Source organism: Amblyraja radiata, chromosome 6, assembly GCF_010909765.2.
Source record: "Amblyraja radiata isolate CabotCenter1 chromosome 6, sAmbRad1.1.pri, whole genome shotgun sequence".
NCBI lineage: Eukaryota > Metazoa > Chordata > Chondrichthyes > Rajiformes > Rajidae > Amblyraja > Amblyraja radiata.
In genome coordinates this window covers 94,883,546-94,904,354 of record NC_045961.1, presented here as the reverse complement: position 1 = coordinate 94,904,354, position 20,809 = coordinate 94,883,546, and the positions used below count along the sequence as shown (strand labels likewise).

At 44.1% G+C, this 20,809-nt stretch overlaps 1 protein-coding gene across 1 annotated transcript in view; it reads right to left on the bottom strand.

The window, feature by feature from the left end:
• gabra5 (gamma-aminobutyric acid type A receptor subunit alpha5) overlaps positions 1-20,809 on the bottom strand; it is a 95,138-nt gene that overhangs the window by 40,460 nt on the left and 33,869 nt on the right. Inside the window, exon 6 of the mRNA XM_033023258.1 lies at positions 6,065-6,147. Coding sequence (XP_032879149.1) covers positions 6,065-6,147 — 83 coding nt within the window. The remainder of the gene's footprint in view (positions 1-6,064; positions 6,148-20,809) is intronic.

Below are 20,809 nucleotides of genomic sequence, written 5' to 3'. Positions count from 1 at the left end.
AAAAAATCTCCAGAGCTTCACCCGAGGTGATTAATAATTAAGAAGGAGAGAGGGATAAGAAACTGCAGTTGCTGAGGTCTTGAGCAAAACACAGCGCTGAAGTAACTTTGTGGGTGTCATGGTGGTGATGCTTCCTTATGCCCCTGTCCCACTTAGGAAACCTGTACGGAAACCTCTGGAGACTTTGCGCCCCACCCAAGGTTTCCGTGCAGTTCCCAGAGGTTGCAGGTGGTTGCCGGAGATTGCAGGTAGTGGAAGCAGGTAGGGAGACTGACAAAAACCTCCGGGAACCGCTCGGAAAACTTGGGTGGGGCGCAAAATCTCCAGAGGTTTCCGTTCAGGTTTCCTAAGTGGGACAGGGGCTTTACAGCACCAGAGGTCCTGACCACGGGCGCTGCCTGTGCGGTGTTTGAACGTTCTCCCTGTGACCGCGTGGACTTTCACTGGACGCTCCAGCTTCCCTCCGCAGTCCAAAGATGTACAGGATTGTAGGTTAATTGGCTTCTGTAAATTGTAAATTGTCCCCAGTGTGTAGGGATAGTGCTAGTATACGGGGTTATTGCCGGTCAGCACAGACTCGGTGGGCCGAAGGGCCATTTTGGATGTTGCATCTCTGAAGTTGCATCTCTGACAGGGCTCAATACTTCTGTTAGATAAGGTGTTCCAGGATCTGCATGAGGTGACAAAGAGGGTGCGTGGCTTGAAGGAGGACCTATGCATCTACAACCCTTGCCCTTCTTGCTGGAAGGTTGCATGTTTGGGTTGTGCTATCAATGTAACCTCACTTCATTCGTCCATTTTACATGGCTGTTGCGAATTTACTGGGTGTCTGGAATTACCTTGAAACAGCTGATGAGGACTCCTTTACCAGGGGGTTTACTAATCATCTACTGGTTTCATGCTCACTGTTAACATACTGTACAAGTGTACCGGACAGGAACAGGCACTTTGGGCCACAATGTCCATGCCGAACATGATGCCTCTTCCCTAACTTCAAGTGATTCCCTCCATTCCTTGCTTGTCCATGTGTCTCTCTGAAAAGCCTCTTAAATCCCATTATCGTATGTGCTTCCACCTCTATCCATGGTTCTGCATTCCAGGCACCCATCGCTTTCTGCGCAAAAGGCTCTGGAAATACTCTCTTGCCCTGCACATTTCCATTAAACGTCCCCTATGCACTCTAGTGTTGGACTTTACCGCCCTAGGGAGAAGGTTCTGACTGCCCAATGTATCAATGCCCCAAACATAAATTTATATACTTATCTCAGGTCCACCCTTAACCTCCAGTATTCTATAGAAAACTGTCCAAGTTTGTCCAAGCTTTCCTTGTAGCTGATGTCCTCTAATCCAGGCAGCATTCTGGTCAACCTCTTCTGCACTCTCTCCAAAGAATCCACAGCCTTCCTGTAAGGGAACTGCCCACAATTCCCACATGTGGTGGCCTAACCAAAGTACTATAAAGCTGTAACGTGACTTCCTGTTAGTTATACCTATTCCTTAGTTCCATCATTGATTTCATTTAACTTCTCAAGATGCTGCTGTAGTATATGTGAGCAGCTTGGTCTTCTGGATACAAGTATTGAATCTTAATGCCATGCTCCTCTGTATCACTTTGAAGTTAGTTATGAGCTAAATCCTACCCGATATTTCATCAGATATAAAGCTTTAGATGAGACACCCCAGTCTTTTAGTTTAAATGGTTCCTTTCATAAGTTCTTTGTTTAATTTTAACATATTAAAAAAAAAAACATTTCCACTTGCAAAGCACGGCGCTGTGGCTTTCTCATTCAACAGGCAGTCCAAATATCTTTCCAGACAATCTTATGACTAATCTTGCAAGATTCATAGTTCCTTTTAATAACTTTGAGCCATTTCAATTTTCTGCACTGTGCCATAGAAATTAATTGTACTGTCTAGATTGAGAAATAATCTAATTGAAGAAAATGAATTTACTTGCATACAACATTAATTTGCAAATGAATAGCCCTCCAGACAATTATTCAAATTTTGTGATACATTTTCCCCCCTATTTTATGAAAACACATCACTCTTGGGTCTCGCAGGAAAACAAAATCATCACCCAGAAATGTCGTACAGAAAGAATGATTACTTTTCGTGTTGCTGATCACCCAGTGTTTCTCCTACTTTCATTGACTCGACATTAGTTGTGAAGAAGGCAAAGCTTCCAGAAGATAAATACAATGGAACCATGAAAATCAATTCTGGACTTCTGAAAATCAGTTGCTGGAGATCTGAAATCAACGTGGAAAATGTTGGAAATACTGAACAGATCAGGCAGCATCCGTGGAGAGAGAATTACAAAGCTGGAGATTAATAACCTTTCAGGTGAACCCTGCAGGTGAACAGAGGGATCTGGGAATAACTGCATAGTTCCCTGAAAGTGGAATCTCATGTAGATAGGGTGGTAAAGAAAGCTTTTGGTGTGCTGGCCTTTATAAATCAGAGCATTGAGTATAGAAGTTGGGATGTAATGTTAAAATTGTACAAGGCATTGGTGAGGCCAATTCTGGAGTATGGTGTACAATTTTGGTTGCCTAATTATAGGAAGGACGTCAACAAAATAGAGAGAGTACAGAGGAGATTTACTAGAATGTTGCCTGGGTTTCAGCAACTAAGTTACAGAGAAAGGTTGAACAAGTTAGGGCTTTATTCTTTGGAGCACAGAAGGTTAAGGGGGGACTTGATAGAGGTCTTTAAAATGATGAGAGGGATAGACAGAGTTGACGTGGATAAGCTTTTCCCACTGAGAGTAGGGAAGATTCAAACAAGGGGACATGACTTGAGAATTAAGGGACAGAAGTTTAGGGGTAACATGAGGGGGAACTTCTTTACTCAGAGAGTGGTGGCTGTGTGGAATGAGCTTCCAGTGAAGGTGGTGGAGGCAGGTTCGTTTTTTTAATTTAAAAATAAATTGGATAGTTATATGGACGGGAAAGGAATGGAGGGTTATGGTCTGAGCGCAGGTGTATGGGACTAGGGGAGAATACGTGTTCGGCACGGACTAGAACGGTCGAGATGGCCTGTTTCCGTGCTGTAATTGTTATTATATTAGAACTAAGCAATTTCAGATAATTGACCTTTTTAATTTATAATCCAAACTGATTTAAATTTCTGATTTCTGATGAAACATCTTCAACCTCTACTGTGTGAACTCTGCTTTCCTTACTCTCGGGATGCTGAGTCCTTTCAATTTTCTCTTTCACGTCAGATTTCTAACAACTGCAGTGTTTTTGGATTTCATAGATCTGGCAAGGTCAGTCAGCAGCTCAAACAATTGATAAGGCCTGGATAGAGTGATTGTGGAGAGGATGGTTTCCACTAGTGGGAGAGTCGAGGAACAAAGGCCACAGACTCAGAATAAAAGAACGTACCTTTAGAAAGGAGATGAGGAGGAATTTCTGTAGTCAGAGGGTGGTGAATCTGTGGAATTCATTGCCACAAATGGCTGTGTAGGCCAAGTCTCTGGATATCTTTATCTGCTCTGTTTTTTGCTGTGGCCTGTTGGGGAGATGGCGCCCGCATAGCGGACAAAAACAGACTGGACAAGCTGATCAGGAAGGTCGGCTCAGTGGTCGGGGCTGAGCAACGAACGGTCCAGCAGGTGGCAGAGGCCAGAACTCTGAACAAACTGGGTTCAATAATGACCAACCCCACTCACCCACTCCATGCCCTGGTGATCAAGAGCAGCATCTTCAGTCAGAGACTGATTGCACCAATGTGCAAAACTGAGAGACATAGGAAGTCTTGTATACCAGCTGCTATAAGGTTATATAATGCGCATAAATAACTGCACTTTTTTTCATTCATTGTATTTTAACTTGTATTTTAACTTGTTAAGTATGGAAGCTATTTGAGGAAATGTGTGGTGTTATGTCTGTCTTGAAGCTGTCGTGGCACTGTAATTTCCTGTAAAGGATTATTAAAGGTATAATCAATCAATCAATCAATCAATCTTTAAGGTAGAGATTGATAGATTCTTGATTTGTATGGTGTCAAGGGTTATAGGGAGATAGCAGGGGAATGGGGATGAGAGAGAAAGAGCCATGATTGAATGGTGGAGTAGACTTGATGGGCCGAATGGCCTAATTCTGCTCCTAGAACTTGAGAACTTATGATTTATTTGGGCAGAATTGTGGTTGATCCGCCTGGCCTCCATTACTCAGCATGTCTTTGACTTTGGTCTCTGCCGCTGTTGTATGGATGTATGAAACACTCTGTTTGTCAAACACCCATACACCTGACCTCCCAATCCCCTGCTGAATTTAGCCACAAGTTCCTCAGAGTTCTTCTTTAACCTCTTCCCAAGGATCAAGGATTATCTGCTTCCACTCCAGTCCAATGGGTTCTGCGGTAGATAATGAGGCCTATTGGAGACCTGTTGAAGAGTCTCGGTCGGACCTGACCAAATTTGTGAACTGATGAAGAGTCCCAGATTTAACGGATTACCCGTTCTTTCTCCACAGATGCTAACTGACCTGCTGCGTTTTCCACTGAAACACAAAGTGCTGGATTGGAAGGAATGGATAAGCAATGTTTCACCCCGACGCGAAACATCGCCTATCCATTCCTTCCACATATGCTGCCTCACCCACTGAGTTACTCCAGCACTCAGTATTTCACTCAAGTTTCCAACATCTGTAGTTCCTTGTGCCTCCATTCTACTCTTGAGTTGTTTTCATATTAATTTCAGTTACTGATATCGGCATTGTTAAAAAAATTACCTGTAAGTTAGTTCACCTTCAAAGTTGTGCGTTCAGGTTTAATACTTAATCCAAGACCTGATATCACCTGTTTAGCTTTGTCCTTAGGTGATGCATTACCCTGTTCTCCCCATTCAAATGGATATCAACCATTCCATGAAACACTTCGAAACTTACACTGTGCTTTGTTTAATATTCATTATGTCTCCATGAGACCTCATTTACTGTTGAAGATCATGCTTCACCCCAATGTAAGAAATGGAAGCAGGCTGTTCTTATCATGGGTGATTTTGGATCACAAATCTAGTTTCTCATCTATGTTTAGATTATATTTCTCATCTAGTTTCTCATCTATCTTCTCATCAATCCCTTGAGCTCACCCAAATAATGTGTCCGTTTCAGTCGATGAATAATTTTGGAAATATCGTAAATATTACAATGCGGGCAAACACAACAGCAGGATTTATGTGCAATTTTAACTCACAAAGAGTAATTAAAGATTTTAATGGTGTTAAATGGGGAATTTCTCACCAAGCCTCGAGAAGACCATCTCAATAATTGAACATCTACAGTCTGGGGATGGTTAAAACTGGGACAGTCGTTTATATGTTCCGACTGTAATGATGACTACAAATGTGTGGGGGAAAGTGTGGAGTAAGGAAGGTTTTCCATCCCCTGTTCTTGCTGGATGTGGTGGTCATAATGGAAGCATTTTTCATTGAAGTGAAAGAGGCCAATACTCATCCCTCACGTTTAACCACCAAAACATGATATAATTTATTTCATTATTCTTTTTGCATCATAATTGCACAAAGGCTTGCTGTTATACTTGCCCAAATAGTAATACTAACAATATTGACATAAACATTAAATTGGCTATGGGACACTCTGTAATAAATTGTGAACCTCTGTTCGTGCCCCTTCTGTTGTGTAATGCCTTGTTACTAACTGTTACATTAACCTTCGACGATGCCCCATCGAATGGAAATGTTGTCATACATGGAGCATTTGAATGCCAATGGGGAGGTTATTGTCCTTTACTCATTATCCAGCATTTCGCAGTCTCGATCTCAGGAACTTAGGCCTTGAGTTTGGTTCCTCAATTTAACAAAAAACATCTGACACAGTGAATCTGTACAATTTACATTTATACTAGAACCACATGATGGCCTTGGCTCTCTCTGAATGATAGTGATAAATGAATGGGATGATTTATATCCAGGAGAATGGTCTGGCTGTACATGGAATCAACAGTACCCCTGGCTTCAGAGGTTCAAGAACTATTGCCATTCTGCACCTGAATGTAGATCATTGTATTCAGATATGATTTCACACAGACTTACAGCTTCCAAATTTAAGGGGGCAAGCATGAACGTCCATTGGGAAGTCTTCTAGTTGCATGGGGCACTCAGCAGAAATGGTTAACCTGTAAAACAGAACATACAACCCACATAATGTTCCATTCACTGCACAGACCACTTGAAGATAAGAGTAATGCTTGAAAATCTCCTGTAGCTAACTCAGTGAAATTAGCCACAGTAAATATTGAGATCCGGCTTTTAACGAGCAAATGACCTAATCACCATTTGTGGTTAACACAGCAAGAAACAAAAATGTTCCATAGATTTTGGTCTTGCAGCATATTAAACTATAATTGCTGTGTTAACCACAAATTGTGATTAGGTCATTTGCTCGTTAAAAGCCGGATCTCAATATTAAGGATGTGATGAATGATAAATCAGGTTTAAGAGTGGGTTAAGAAACTAAAATGAATTTGTGAACTAAATGATTCAACTGATTGAATGGTCCCCTTCACAGCACAAAATTGGGGCCAATAGATAATTTCCAGACAAGTTATTGGACATGCGGCCTAGGCTAGATACCTGACCTGCCGCATTGGTATCACCATGACAGCTGATAAATTTAAATGTAAATAATTAAATAATCCTGCACTAAAATGCCGGCATCAGTACTGATGAATGCAAACCATGTTGATTCCCGTCATGGAAATCAGAGCAAATTTACATCCTAGAAAGGGGGCCATTCGGCCCATTGTGGCTCTAATAGGAAAGAAAGCCGCTCAGTGCATTTTCAGTATGAGTAAGGATCATAACTCTGTGGGTCCCACCTCTTCAAGTGATCATCCAAATAGCTAGCAAATGCGCAAAGGATTTCTGCCTCCACTTCCCTTTCAGGCAGTGAGTTCCAGCCTGGCTGAGAAATACTTCCCTCACCTCACCTCTAATACTTTCAATAATTTATTTAAATGTATTTAAATAGGGGTGGCACGGTGGCGTAGCGGTAGAGTTGCTGCCTCACTGCGCCAGAGATCCGGCTTCGATACTGACTATTGTCTGTACAGAGTTTGTACGTTCTCCCCGTGACCGCGTGGGTTTTCTCCGAAATATTCGGTTTCCTCCCACACTCCAAAGACGTACAGGTTTGCAGGCTAATTGGCTTGGTATGAATGTAAAATATTCCCCAGTGTGTGTAGGATAGTGTTAAGGTATGGGAATCGCTGGCCAGTGCGGACTCTGAGCCAAAGGGCCTGTTTCCGTGCTGTATCTCTGAACCAAACTATACCCTATGAGCTTAAATAATTCTGCAATGGGAAATAGGTACATCCAATTTACTCTATTTAGACCTCAAGGTGTCATTCTTGTCTGTGTTGACTTGGTGGTGACTGAAGACTAGTGTAAAGGTTTAGACAATAGGTGCAGGAGTAGGCCAGTCGGCACTTCGAGCCTGCACCGCCATTCAATGTGATCATGGCTGATCATTCACAATCAGTACCCCGTTCCTGCCTTCTCCCCTTATCCCCTGACTCCGCCATCATTAAGAGCTCTATCTAACTCTCTCTTGAAAGCATCCAGAGACCGGCTGCCACTGCCTAAACTAAACTAAAGTTACAATAATTCTAAACTGACCCTCAAGCCACTGATTTAAAGGGCACGAGAGATGAATAATAAATACTATCCTTCCAAGTGCTGTTCGCAAACCATGAAATAGAGAAATTAAGATGCCAATTAATTGATAAACATGACCACATTTATTTCTGTTGACTATTAGGAGTTTAAAAGCTAATTCTTACTTAGGGATAACAGCTTCTGCAAGTGTTGTAGTACTTTAAGATCAGATGAGACTTAGTCTGATTCCATAGAGAAACAGCTCTAACAGATGGGCTACAGACAGCATTGCTGCCCCCAAATATCAGGTCATATTAGGGGCGGCACAGTGGGGCAGTGGTAGAGTGTCAGCATGGAGTTCGTTCATTCTCCTTGTGATTGTGTGGGTTCTCCTCAGGTGCTCCGGTTTCCTCCCATATTTCAAAGAAGTGCAGGTTTGTTAATTGGCTTCTGTAAATTGTCCCTTGTGTGTAGCATAGACCTAGTGTACGTGTGTGTCGGTGCAGACTGGTGGGCCGAAGGGCCTGTTTCCACACTGTATCTCCAAACAACTAAACAATAAACTCTAATATCCCTTTAAGTGCACCATTACAAACTACAGCATGAAATGCAGACACATGGAACAAAACAAAGACACAAAGTGCTGCAGTAATTCAGCTGGTCAGGCAGCATTGCTGGAGAACATGGGTAGGTGGCCTTTCAGGCCGGGATGCAAGGGAGTCGATCCAAGACGTCACCTGGAGTATTGCGTACAGTTTTGGTCTCCTAATATGAGGAAATATATTCTTGCCATAGAGGGAGTACAGAGAAGGTTCACCAGACTGATTACTGGGATGTCAGGACTTTCATATGAAGAAAGACTGGATAGACTCGGCTTGTACTCGCTAGAATTTAGAAGATTGAGGGGGGATCTTATAGAAACTTACAACATTCTTAAGGGGTTGGACAGGCTAGATGCAGGGAGATTGTTCCTGATGTTGGGGAAGTCCAGAACAAGGGGTCACAGTTTAAGGATAAGGAGGAAGTCTTTTAGGACCGAGATGAGAAAAACATTTTTCACACAGAGAGTGGTGAATCTGTGGAATTCCCTGCCACAGAAGGTAGTTGAGGCCAGTTCATTGGCTATATTTAAGAGGGAGTTAGATGTGGCTCTTGTGGCTAAGGGGATCAGGGGGTATGGAGAGAAGGCGGGTACGGGATACTGAGTTGGATAATCAGTCATGATCATATTGAATGGCGGTGCAGGCTCGAAGGGCCGAATGGTCTACTCCTGCACCTATTTTCTATGTTTCTATGTTTCTAAGACATCTCATACCCATGTCCTCAAGGAGTGAGGACCACTGTAAATTGGAGGAGCAGCACCTCATATTTCGCTTGGGCAGTCTGCACCCCAGCAGTATGAACATTGACTTCTCTAATTTCAGATAGTCCCTACTTTCTCCTCCCCTTCTCAGCTCTCCCTCAGCCCACTGGCTCCTCCTCTTCCTTTCTTCTTCCCGCCCCCCCCACTCACATCAGCCTGAAGAAGGGTTTCGACCCGAAACGTTGCCTATTTCCTTCGCTCCATAGATGCTGCCTCGCCCGCTGAGTTTCTCCAGCATTTTTGTCTACCTTCGATTTTCCAGCATCTGCAGTTCTTTCTTAAACATGCTACCTGACCCGCTGAGTTTCTCCAGCATGCTAAGTCTTTGCTATGTCATGAAATATACTGATTGACAAATACAATTTATTTTACAACTAATGAAGTTGTTTTGTGGTCGGGTCATGATTGTAATATATGAAATGTGGTACATAATTCACACACACATGGCACCGACAGTTTGATAATTCACTCGATAATCTTTTTATCATCTTGATTGAGATAAATATTGGTCAGAACTCCTGGTATAATTCCACTACTCTTCTTCAAAATAACTCTCTTAACAGGCAAATAGTGCATGGTTTATCATATCCAACGGACAGCAACTCTAACAGTGCAGCATCAGTTTGACACTTGACAGTCGGAGAAAACAAGGAAGTGGAGATACTCACACATTTGCTACATTTTGGGACATTTGATACAACCTTCTGAGGACTCACTTCTTCTTCAGAGTAGTTATTCCAACACCAAAAAGTGATGGAGTTTCACAACCACAATGAGTACCAGGACCATTGTTTTCATAAAGGATTGGCGTCAAAAATCAGACCTGCATGGGTCTTCTCTGGGTTTCCTCCCACACTCTGAAGACGTCCGGGTTTGTAGGCTAATTAGCTAGATACAAATATCAATGGTTCCTAGTGTGGGTGGGATAATGTTCAGGGCATTTCCCACTTAGGCAAATTTTTCGGCGACTGTCACAGTCTTAGCAGGTCGCCGAAAAAACGGCGACTGGACCTCCCCCTGCGACAATGTCTACAACAATCTACGACAACCTACCACCTAGTCAATGTCAAGCTACTGACAACCAGCGACCCATTAGGACGCCCACCTATGACCACACCTACGACAACCTATGACCACACAGGCGACATCCAAAGCTAACCTACGTCCACCCCTGACAAGCTACGTCAAGCAACGACCATGTCAGTGACTGAAGACAATTCAGTTGAAGACAACTGTAGACAATTCAGTCGCCGGTACCTGTCGCCAGTTGACGTAGGTTGCCGTAGGTAGTCGCCAATGGAATTCACCAAGGTCAGCACCCGCCGACAATCAACGATACCTGGCGACAACCTACGTTATCCTGGCGATGGCCGGCGATTGTACCTACGACAGGAGAAGACAAACTGCGTCAAGCCCACAGTCGCCAAAAAGTTTTGTACATTACAAAATCCAGCGGCAGCCAGAAAAACATTATGACTCTTGAGGAGACTACTCACGACCATACAGGCGTCACCCCGCGACCATGTGGTGACAGCCTAGTCGCCTGCAGTCGCTGAAAAAAATCGCTAAGTGGGACGTGGGCTTCAGTGTGCGGGGATCGCTAGGCGGTGCAGACCACCCAGTGCTGGGACCGCAGCTATTTACAATATATATCAATGATTTGGATGAAAGGATTCAAAGTAACATTAGTAAATTTGCAGATGACACAAAGCTGGGTGGCAGTGTGAACTGTGAGGAGGATGCTATGAGAATGCAGGGTGACTTGGACAGGTTGGGGGAGTGGGCAGATGCACGGCAGATGAAGTTTAATGCGGATAAATGTGAGGTTATCCACTTTGGTAGCAAAAACAGGAAGGCAGATTACTATCTAAATGGCGTCAAGTTGGGAAAATGGGAAGTACAACGGGATCTGGGGGTCCTTTTACATCAGTCTATGAAAGTAAGCATGCAGGTACAGCGGGCAGTGAAGAAAGCGAATGGCATGTTGGCCTTTATAACAAGAGGAGTCGAATATAGGAGCAAATAGGTCCTTCTGCAGTTGTACAGAGCCCTAGTGAGACCACACCTGGAGTATTGTGTGCAGTTTTGGTCCTCTAATTTGAGGAAGGAGGCAGGCAGGTTCTCTGGATGCTTTCAAGAGAGAGCTCGATAGGGCTCTTAAAAATAGCGGAGTCAGGGGATATGGAGAGAAGGCAGGACCGGGGTACTGATTGGGGATAATCAGCCATGATCACATTGAATGGAGGTGCTGGCTCGAAGGGCCGAATGGCCTACTCCTGCACCTATTGTCTATTGTCTATTGCCAAAGGACCTGTTTCCACGCTGTACCTCTAAGCTAATCTAAAACTAAGACATCAAATTGAGCATTGTAGTGAATGCAGAGGAGGACTGCAACGGGAATATTAATACCTTGCAGAGCATAAATATATCTTGTTAAAGCATTGCAAGGGAATGAAGCATTTTAGAGGATGTAACCTTGGAAAATACCCATTTAAATGGGGCACAAGGGAATTGTGGGATTCATAAACAAATCACTTAAAGGAACAAAGGTACACAAAAATGCTGGAGAAACTCAGCGGGTGCAGCAGCATCTATGGAGCGAAGGAAATAGGTGACGTTTCGGGCCAAAACCCTTCTTCAGACTGATGGGGGGTAGGGGGGAGAAGGAAGGAAAAAGGGAGGAGGAGGAGCCCGAGGGCGGGGGGATGGGAGGAGACAGCTCGAGGGTCTGAAGAAGGGTTTCGGCCCGAAACGTCACCTATTTCCTTCGCTCCATAGATGCTGCTGCACCCGCTGAGTTTCTCCAGCATTTTTGTGTACCTTCGATCTTCCAGCATCTGCAGTTCCTTCTTGAACACTTAAAGGAACAAGGTGGGTTAATATTCCAAAATGAAGCATATTTAGCAAATACATTTAGAAAGGAAAAGAATTGAAAAGGTGAGTAGTTATGTTAAATTTATACCACACTTTGTAAGTATTGTGAACAGTTCTGGACACAATATGAATCATGGAATGTGACAGGTATTAGTATAACATCTTTTCTACTCCATAACATTTTGCTTCCTTCTGACTTCAGTGGGGAATGACATCAGGTGAAGCGTAAAACAGAGAGTGAATCCAAACTTGAAAGTTTTATGCCGATCAGATAACATTGTATTTATCCCAAAAATGTTTGTTATCATCGGTTTATTATTGTCATATGTATCAATATACAGTGTTAAACTGTTTTTTTTTTTTAAGAGATTTTTTTTTTTGCATCTTACCTCCTTCCCTTGAATATTGATGGTAAGGCCACGTACAACAGTGTTTATTGCCTATCCCTAACTGTCTTTGTGAAGATGGTGGCAAGCTAAGGCAAGAGAGAGGCAAGGTGAGAGGGAGAGATGGAGAGAGGTGAGGGGGATAGAGAGAAGTTGAGAGGGAGGGAGAGGGACAGAGAGAGGGATGAGAGGGAGAGGTGGGAGGAATGGAGAGAGAGAGAGGGAGAGTAAGTGAGAGGGAGAGAGAGAGAAGGTGAGAGGGAGGGGGAGAGAGGGAGAGGGAGAAGGTGAGAGGAAAGGCGACAGAGTGTAGGTGAGAGGGAGAGAGAGAAGGTGAGAGCGAGGGAGAGGGAGCGAGAGGGAGAGAGAGAGAGAGAGATGGGTGAGAGGGAGAAAGAGGAAAGGGAGGAAGAGAGAGAAGGGGAGAGGGAGAGAGAGAGAAAGTTAGAGAGAGAGGTGAGAGGGAGGGAGAGAGCGAGAGAGAGGTGAAAGGGAGGGAGAGAGCGAGAGAAGGCGAGAAGGAGGGAGAGAGAAAAGGAGAGAGGGAGGAAGAGAGGGAAAGAGGAAGAGGGAGGGAAAGAAAGAAAAGGATACTAAGTGCTGGAGTAACACAGCTCCTCTCCATATTCTCCAGAGATGCTTCCTGACTTGCAGAGTTACTCCAGCACTTTGTGTCCTTTAACCAGCGTCTGCCATTACTTGTATCTGTATATACATATATATATATATATACATATATATATACACACACACACAACTGCAATTATTGGTAACAAAAGTTTGAAAATGTACGAGGCCCCTTTATCTTTGCATTGTATTAGTTTTCACCCACCGTGTACTTTGCTGAAGGAAGGAACTCATAACAAGCTAAATGCTAATCTTTTCCCCAGGTACTGTGAGTTGTTTTCCAGATTTGGCCTTTGGGGTTTATACTTGTGCTGCCCATTATTGAATCAATTTACATTTATATCGAAACAATCAGAAATGTCAGTATTATACCTGGAGGCAAATGAGAACCAGTTCCCATGTGTGGCTGATCACTGCAGTAACTATACAAACATTAATATAATGTGATACTCTATCACCCAACCTCCAATCCTTCGAGGCATGGTCATTATAACTGCCTCTCACTGTTTGTGCAGTCATTTTGTTAATAAAGTTGGTTATAATGTATTCTATCTTGAGACAATGACCACATCTCTGAAGTACTTAATTGGTACACCTTAGCCTTCCATATCTCTGTGTCTCCCTCACCCCTGACTCTCAGTCTGAAGAAGGGTCTCTATCCGAAATGTCACCCATTCCTTCTATCCAGAAATGCTGCCTGTTCCACTGAGTCACTCCAGTATTTTGTTTCTATCTACTTAATTGGTTCAGATGACCTCACGTTCTGAAGTCTTTTTGACACAAGCAGAAGTCTTTCCTGCTAAGTCTTCAGGATCTGGAAAGTTTAGCAGAGAACAATGCTGCCCTAATTTGCCAAAAGGAAGCAACTGCCAATATTGTCAAAATTGAGTTATTGCTTGGTTTAGGGTATCTGAGGTATGTTCTACATCAGTGATTCCCAACCTGGGGCCCTGGCAAATTTCAGGGGGGGGGGGGGCACAGAAAAATTTGGGGATTTAGGGGACCACAGGTTCAATGAAGGGAGACACTTTTTATTTCCGCTAATAATGTCAGGGGGGGGGGGGGGGGCACAGGAAAATTAAAGAGCCTAAGGGGGCCATGAATTAAACAAGGTTGGGAACCACTGCTCTACACAATGGTGAACAAAATAAGTCTTCTTTGAGTACAATTTGAAAATATTTATACCAGAGAAGTCAGAAATTCCATCACAAGAGAGCTGAAAGAAAAAACACTTTCTTGTAAAAATGAGGAAAACGTGTTTTTCTTTCAGCTCTCTGTGATGGAATTTCTTACTCAAAGAAGACTTAAGTTGCTTCCTTTTGTCAAAGTAGGGCAGAATAGGTATGGATCTTGATCAACAATAGGTATAGTCATCTGGCTGGGCTGTTGAGAGTAAACCAGTCTGTTAGACCTTGGTTGTGGCCCTACCATTACATCACCTTGTTCATCACAGAAAAGTATCTCCAAAAGTTTGTTTGCAATTCACCGAAAGTGAAGAATGAAGCCTGCCATTACAGGCAGTTTTAAAAACCCTAAGAAAAAGATTTTAAAGGTTCTCAGGCAGACTAATAAACCACCTGAGATCTATGTAACATTGGGTTTGAACCAAGTTCCTTTGCACTGTTGTTGATGTCACAACGTTAACATAGAAACATAGAAAATAGGTGCAGGAGTAGGCCATTCGGCCCTTCGAGCCTGCACCGCAATTCAATGTGATCATGGCTGATCATCCAACTCAGTATCCTGTACCTGCCTTCTCTCCATACACCCTGATCCCTCTAGCCACAAGGGCCACATCTAACTCCCTCTTAAATATAGCAAATGAACAGGGCTCAACTACATTCTGTGGCAGAGAATTCCAGAGATTCACCACTCTCTGTGTAAAAAATGTTTTTCTCATCTCATTCCTAAAAGATTTCCCCTTTATCCTTAAACTGTGACCCCTTGTTCTGGACTTCCCCAACATCGGGAACAATCTTCCTACATCTAGCCTGTCCAACCCCTAAAGAATTTTGTAACTTTCTATAAGATCCCCCCTCAATCTCCTAACCTCACATTTTCTCCACATTATACTGCATCTGCCATGCATTTGCCCACTCACCCCGCTTATCCAAGTCATCTTGCAGCCTCCTAGTATCCTCATCACAGCTAACACTGCCCCCCAGTGGCATTTGGAACGGGACATGTATTATAGGATAGAATTAGAGGGTTATGGGCAAACGCGACCAGGTGGAACTAGTGCAGATGGGGCGGGTTGGTTGGCGTGGGCAAGTTGGGCCCATTTCTATGCTGTATGACTATGACCCCATTTGACAGTGTCCTTGACTGAGTCTGAATAAAGGTCTCGACCTGAAACATCATCTTCTCCAGAGACACTGCCTGACCTGCTAAATTTGCTTTGAAGCAAGCTCCTTCATGCTGCCCACAGATAGCTTTCTTGGGATCCTGTTGGAGTCAGTGCCAAAGAGGACCCACTCATACTTAGTATTCCTTCAGAAACCTCAAAGGGCCTCTCCCACGAGCATGCGACTGCATGCGGCAAGCGCGACCTAATGTGGTCGCTTGAGCCGTACGGCCTCGCGGGGCCGGTCCCACTTCGATCGCCGGAGCCGTATGGAGTTGTGCGGAGCTGGTCCCGACATCGCGCGGGGCTCCGAAAAACTGACAGTGTTCAAAAATTCTGCGCGGCAACGGCCTGCCGGACCGCAGCTGCATTGAGGATGTACGCACCGCCTCGACAGGCATAAGCAGCGTCTCAACGCCGTACGCAGCGTCTTGACGCCGTACGTCACACGCGAACTTCCCACGGACTTCGCTCGAACTTCACGTCACTCACTCGACCTCTGCGCGACCCCCGCATGGCCCCCGCTTCCGGTTTGGTCGCGCTTGCCGCATGCAGTCGCATGCTCGTGGGACCGGCCCTTTGGTATCTCTGCATACCTCAGTCGTTTTGAATTTACAATTCTTTTTCTTATAGAAACGGTAATGATGGTTACGGCTCTTTAAATCCGCTGCAGGATCCAGAAATAGCATGGTAGCCTCATAAATAATCTTTCAGCCTCATAAATAATCTTTCAAGCCAAGGAATTTCCAGCTACAGCACCGTCAGCAAAATAAAACTAACTCAGGAAATCATGACAGCATCATTGAATTTTGACACCACATTTTCTTTCATCCCTTTTACTATTCCTTTAGACTTTCATTTCAGTTTCTTGCCAAGGCTTAAAATCCTTGGTTCTTCATGGGATTTTTCAAAACCTAATTGGCCTGTCCCACTTAGGCGATTTTTTCAGCGACTGTCATAGACGTAGTAGGTCGCCAATAAAACGGCGACTGGACCCCATTATGACAATGTCTACGACAATGTCTACAACAACCTACCACCCAGTCGACGTCAAGCTACGGCAAGCTACCGACAACTGGCGACCCATTAAGGCGTCCACCAACGACCACACCTACGACAACCTATGTCCACCCCGCGACAAGCCACAGCAAGGTAAGACAATTCAGTGGCCGGTACCGGTCGGCAGTTGACGTAGGTTGATGTAGGTAGTCGCCAATGGAATTCACCGAAGTCAGCACCGGCGACAACCTACGAGATCCTGGCGACATCCTACGACAGCACCTACGTCAGGAGATGTCAAGCTACGCTCATTGGCGTCAAGCCATGTGTCAACACTTCAAAGTCCAGCACAATCAGAAAGATGCTACAATTCTTTGGGCGACTGAGGAGACTACTTACGACCAAACAGGTGACACCCTAGCGACCATGTGGCGACAGCCTAGTCGCTTGTAGTCACCTAAAAAATCGCCTAAATGGGATAGAAATCGCCTGGAATATATTCCAAGTGTGCCTGTACCCCCTGAGGATATGTGGCCAGTTCAATCTCCTGACTTCACGTTTTGATTAATTGCACTTTTTATAGTATATTTTGTTCATCAGTAGTTGCCGGAGCTGTCTGCCTTAATCTGATGATGAGGAAATTGAAAATGTGTTTGTTCCCCAAAAAATATTTCAATGTAAACTTAAAATTGAACTCTCTGAACTCAGATGTCAGGTGGCATTTATATGAAGTTATTAGTAGCCAAATGGTGGAAAACACTGTTAACCAGCCTCAACCTGCACAGCAACAACTCCCCAAGGCCTTCTCGACACAAACTCCAAATCCTACAAATGACACTTGCTAGCTCAAGGGCGGTGCGTACATCACAAGTTGCTCTCCAAGGAGTCAACCTTTTGGGGCATGCCAGCCAAAAGTAAACAGGAGCTTCTACATACACAGATTGCAACAGTTCAGGAAGGCAGCTCACTTTAACTTTGCTAAGGGAGTTGAGGAACATGAATTAAATACTGCCTATCGCAATGGCGACTGATGTTTATGTCCAATATATGGATATACAAAGAAGAATCAAGAGCCAGTAGTATTAGTAAGAAAAGGAACACAAAGTGCTAGTGTAATTCAGCATGTCAGACAGCATCTCCAGAGAACATGGGGAGATGATATTTTGGGATGAGACCCTTCATCATACTGAAAGATCACATTTTGGGTCGGGACCCTTCTTCAGACCTTAGGGTCCCGACCCGAAATGTCACTTATCCATGTTCTCCAGGGATGCTGCCTGACCCACTGAGTTACTCCAGAATTGTGTGTCTTTAAACGAGAGTGCAGTTCATTAGTAAACGATAAGGTCTAAAATCAGACTCAAAGAGCACTGCACACCTCATCTGGATAAATTGGTCTTAGCAGTTGCCACTTGTCAGGTAATGACACTGGCAGAGATGCTCCATGGCCTGGGGTTTAGGAGAGATTTTTTTTGGAATCTGGTATCAGCAGATTAGGGAGAGTCTGAAGGCTTTCGACAAGGTCCCACATTAGTATGCAAACTTGATGTGGATAGTATTGATGTGGATAGAGAACTGGCTGGCAGACAGGAAGCAAAGAGTAGGAGTAAATGTGTCCTTTTCACAATGGCAGGCAGCGACTAGTGGGGTACCACAGGGCTCGGTGCTGGGACCCCAGCTATTTACAATATATATTAATGATTTGGACGAGGGAATTGAATGCAACATCTCCAAGTTTGCGGATGACACGAAGCTGGGGGGCAGTGTTTGCTGTGAGGAGGATGCTAGGAGGCTGCAAGGTGACTTGGATAGGTTGGGTGAGTGGGCAAATGCATGGCAGATGCAGTATAATGTGAATAAATGTGAGGTTATCCACTTTGGTGGCAAAAACAGGAAAGTAGACTATTATCTGAATGGTGGCTGATTAGGAAAAGGGGAGATGCAACGAGACCTGGGTGTCATGGTACACCAGTCATTGAAAGTAGGCATGCAGGTGCAGCAGGCAGTGAAGAAAGCGAATGGTATGTTAGCATTCATAGCAAAAGGATTTGAGTATAGGAGCAGGGAGGTTCTACTGCAGTTGTACAGGGTCTTGGTGAGACCACACCTGGAGTATTGCGTACAGTTTTGGTCTCCTAATCTGAGGAAAGCCATTCTTGCCATGGAGGGAGTAGAGAAGGTTCATCAGACTGATTCCTGGGATGTCAGGACTTTCATATGAAGAAAGACTGGATAGACTCGGCTTGTACTCGCTAGAATTTAGAAGATTGAGGGGGGGATCTTATAGAAACTTACAAAATTCTTAAGGGGTTGGACAGGCTAGATGCAGGAAGATTGTTCCCGATGTTGGGGAAGTCCAGAACAAGGGGTCACAGTTTAAGGATAAGGGGGAAGTCTTTTAGGATCGAGATGAGAAAAACATTTTTCGCACAGAGAATGGTGAATCTCTGGAATTCTCTGCCACAGAAGGTAGTTGAGGCCAGTTCATTGGCTATATTTAAGAGGGAGTTAGATGTGGCCCTTGTGGCTAAAGGGATCAGGGGGTCTGGAGAGAAGGCAGGTACAGGATACTGAGTTGGATGATCAGCCATGATCATATTGAATGGCGGTGCAGCCTCAAAGGGCCGAATGGCCTACTCCTGCACCTATTTTCTATGTTTCTATGTTAAGGTCTTCAAGCTCTCTTGGAGTATAGAAGCAGCAGGAGTATGATAATCCTGGTGTCCAATAAACTGGATATTAGTGTGCAGGAAGTATGCTGGTTTAAACCGAAGATAGACACACAAAGCTGGTGTAACAGCGGGCCAGGCAGCATCTCTGGAGAAAAGGAATAGGAGACGTTTCGGATCGAGACCCTTCTTCAGACTGAGAGTCAGGGGAAAGGGAAACGTGAGATATAGACAGTGATATAGAGCAGGGAAAGGGGAAACGAGAGATCCAAAGTCTGAAGAAGGGTCTTGACCAGAAACTTCACCTATTTCCTTTCTCCAGAGATGCTGTCTGACCCGCTGAGTTACTCCAGCTTTTTGTGTCTAAACTGGGTATTAGGTTGTGGAGAAAGCGGTGTTGTACACCGAAGAGAGACACAAAATGCTTGAGTAACTCAGCGGGTCAAGGAGCATCTGCCTCATGTGTAAACAAGCATCTGCAGTTCCTTCCTACACAAGCAGTGTTGTACAATTTGAGATCTCCAGTATAGTTGAAAGATACACCACGGAAACTGGCCCTTCGGCCCATCAAGTCCACACCAACCATCGATCTCCCATTCACACCAGTTCTATTGATCTCACTTTCTCATCCACTCCCCACACATTTGGGGCAATTTCACACAGACTGATTAACCTACAAACCCACACGTCAATGGGATGTGTGATGAAACCGGAGCACAGAAAGGAAACCCATATATCCACAGGAAGCACATGCAAACTCCACACAGACCGGCTCTCTGGTGCTGTGAGTCAGCAGTTTTACCAGCTGCGTCACTGTGAACCGTGTGTCAAATTGTTACTGAGGATATGGAGTTTTTCCATTTGTTTATGAGACCTGAGCATTAGCAAGCTGTCCACAGACCTAGCAAGGGCAGCTTCCTCTCCCTGACTACCCTTGAGAAGATCATCTTCCATTGTCATTGAAGATTCCCCCTCTGGGATAGTTGGGACAACCAAGATAATATGGTTCATCCATAATCTACTTGCATTAAAACAGCTCGAGTGGCAGAAAGGCCTGTTCCTATTCCCGTACCTCCATCTAAACCCGGTTAAAGATCACGTCAGTGCAGTGGTAAATTCATTTGAACTACCTCTTTGCTTCTGAGGCTTATAATTCATTTATACTATCCATTACTCCATATGTTAACATGAAGCAGCAATTGTGTAACACTGATGTGCCACAGCACTAATGACAACAGTGTTAAGCGCATTGTTTTGTAAAGTGTTGTGACGTGTGTCAAAGCTTGTGAAGGGCAAGGAACTGGAGAGGATCCAATTGAGTTTGTGTATGTTCTCACCCTGGAGCACATACCTCTTTCCTCCTTTCAGGAAGGAATTAATTTGTCCCTACACGAGGACCTAAAATGTCCGTTTACAAAACAAAAGACACAGAGTGTATAAATACACGAGTTAACTTTATCTATGTGTAAATTATTGGGTGGTTGCATGATATAATTTCTGGATAATCTGTGGATTTCATTCCAGTAATCTTAAATTGTTTAAGCAGTAGGTTTAATTTAGGAATGCATCTAATCATTCTCAAGGACGTACTTTTAGAAAGGAGATAAGTAAGTAAGTAAGTTTATTGGCCAAATATTCCCATACAAGGAATTTGCCTTGGTGAGGAGGAATTTCTTTAGTCAGAGGGTGGTTCTTCTGCAGTTGTATAGGGCTCTGGTGAGATCACACCTGGAGTATTGTGTACAGTTTTGGTCTCCTAATTTGAGGAAGGACATCCTTGTGATTGAGGCAGTGCAGCGTAGGTTCACGAGATTGATCCCTGGGATGGCGGGACTGTCATATGAGGAAAGATTGAAAAGACTAGGCTTGTATTCACTGGAGTTTAGAAGGATGAGGGGGGGAGATCTTATAGAAACATTT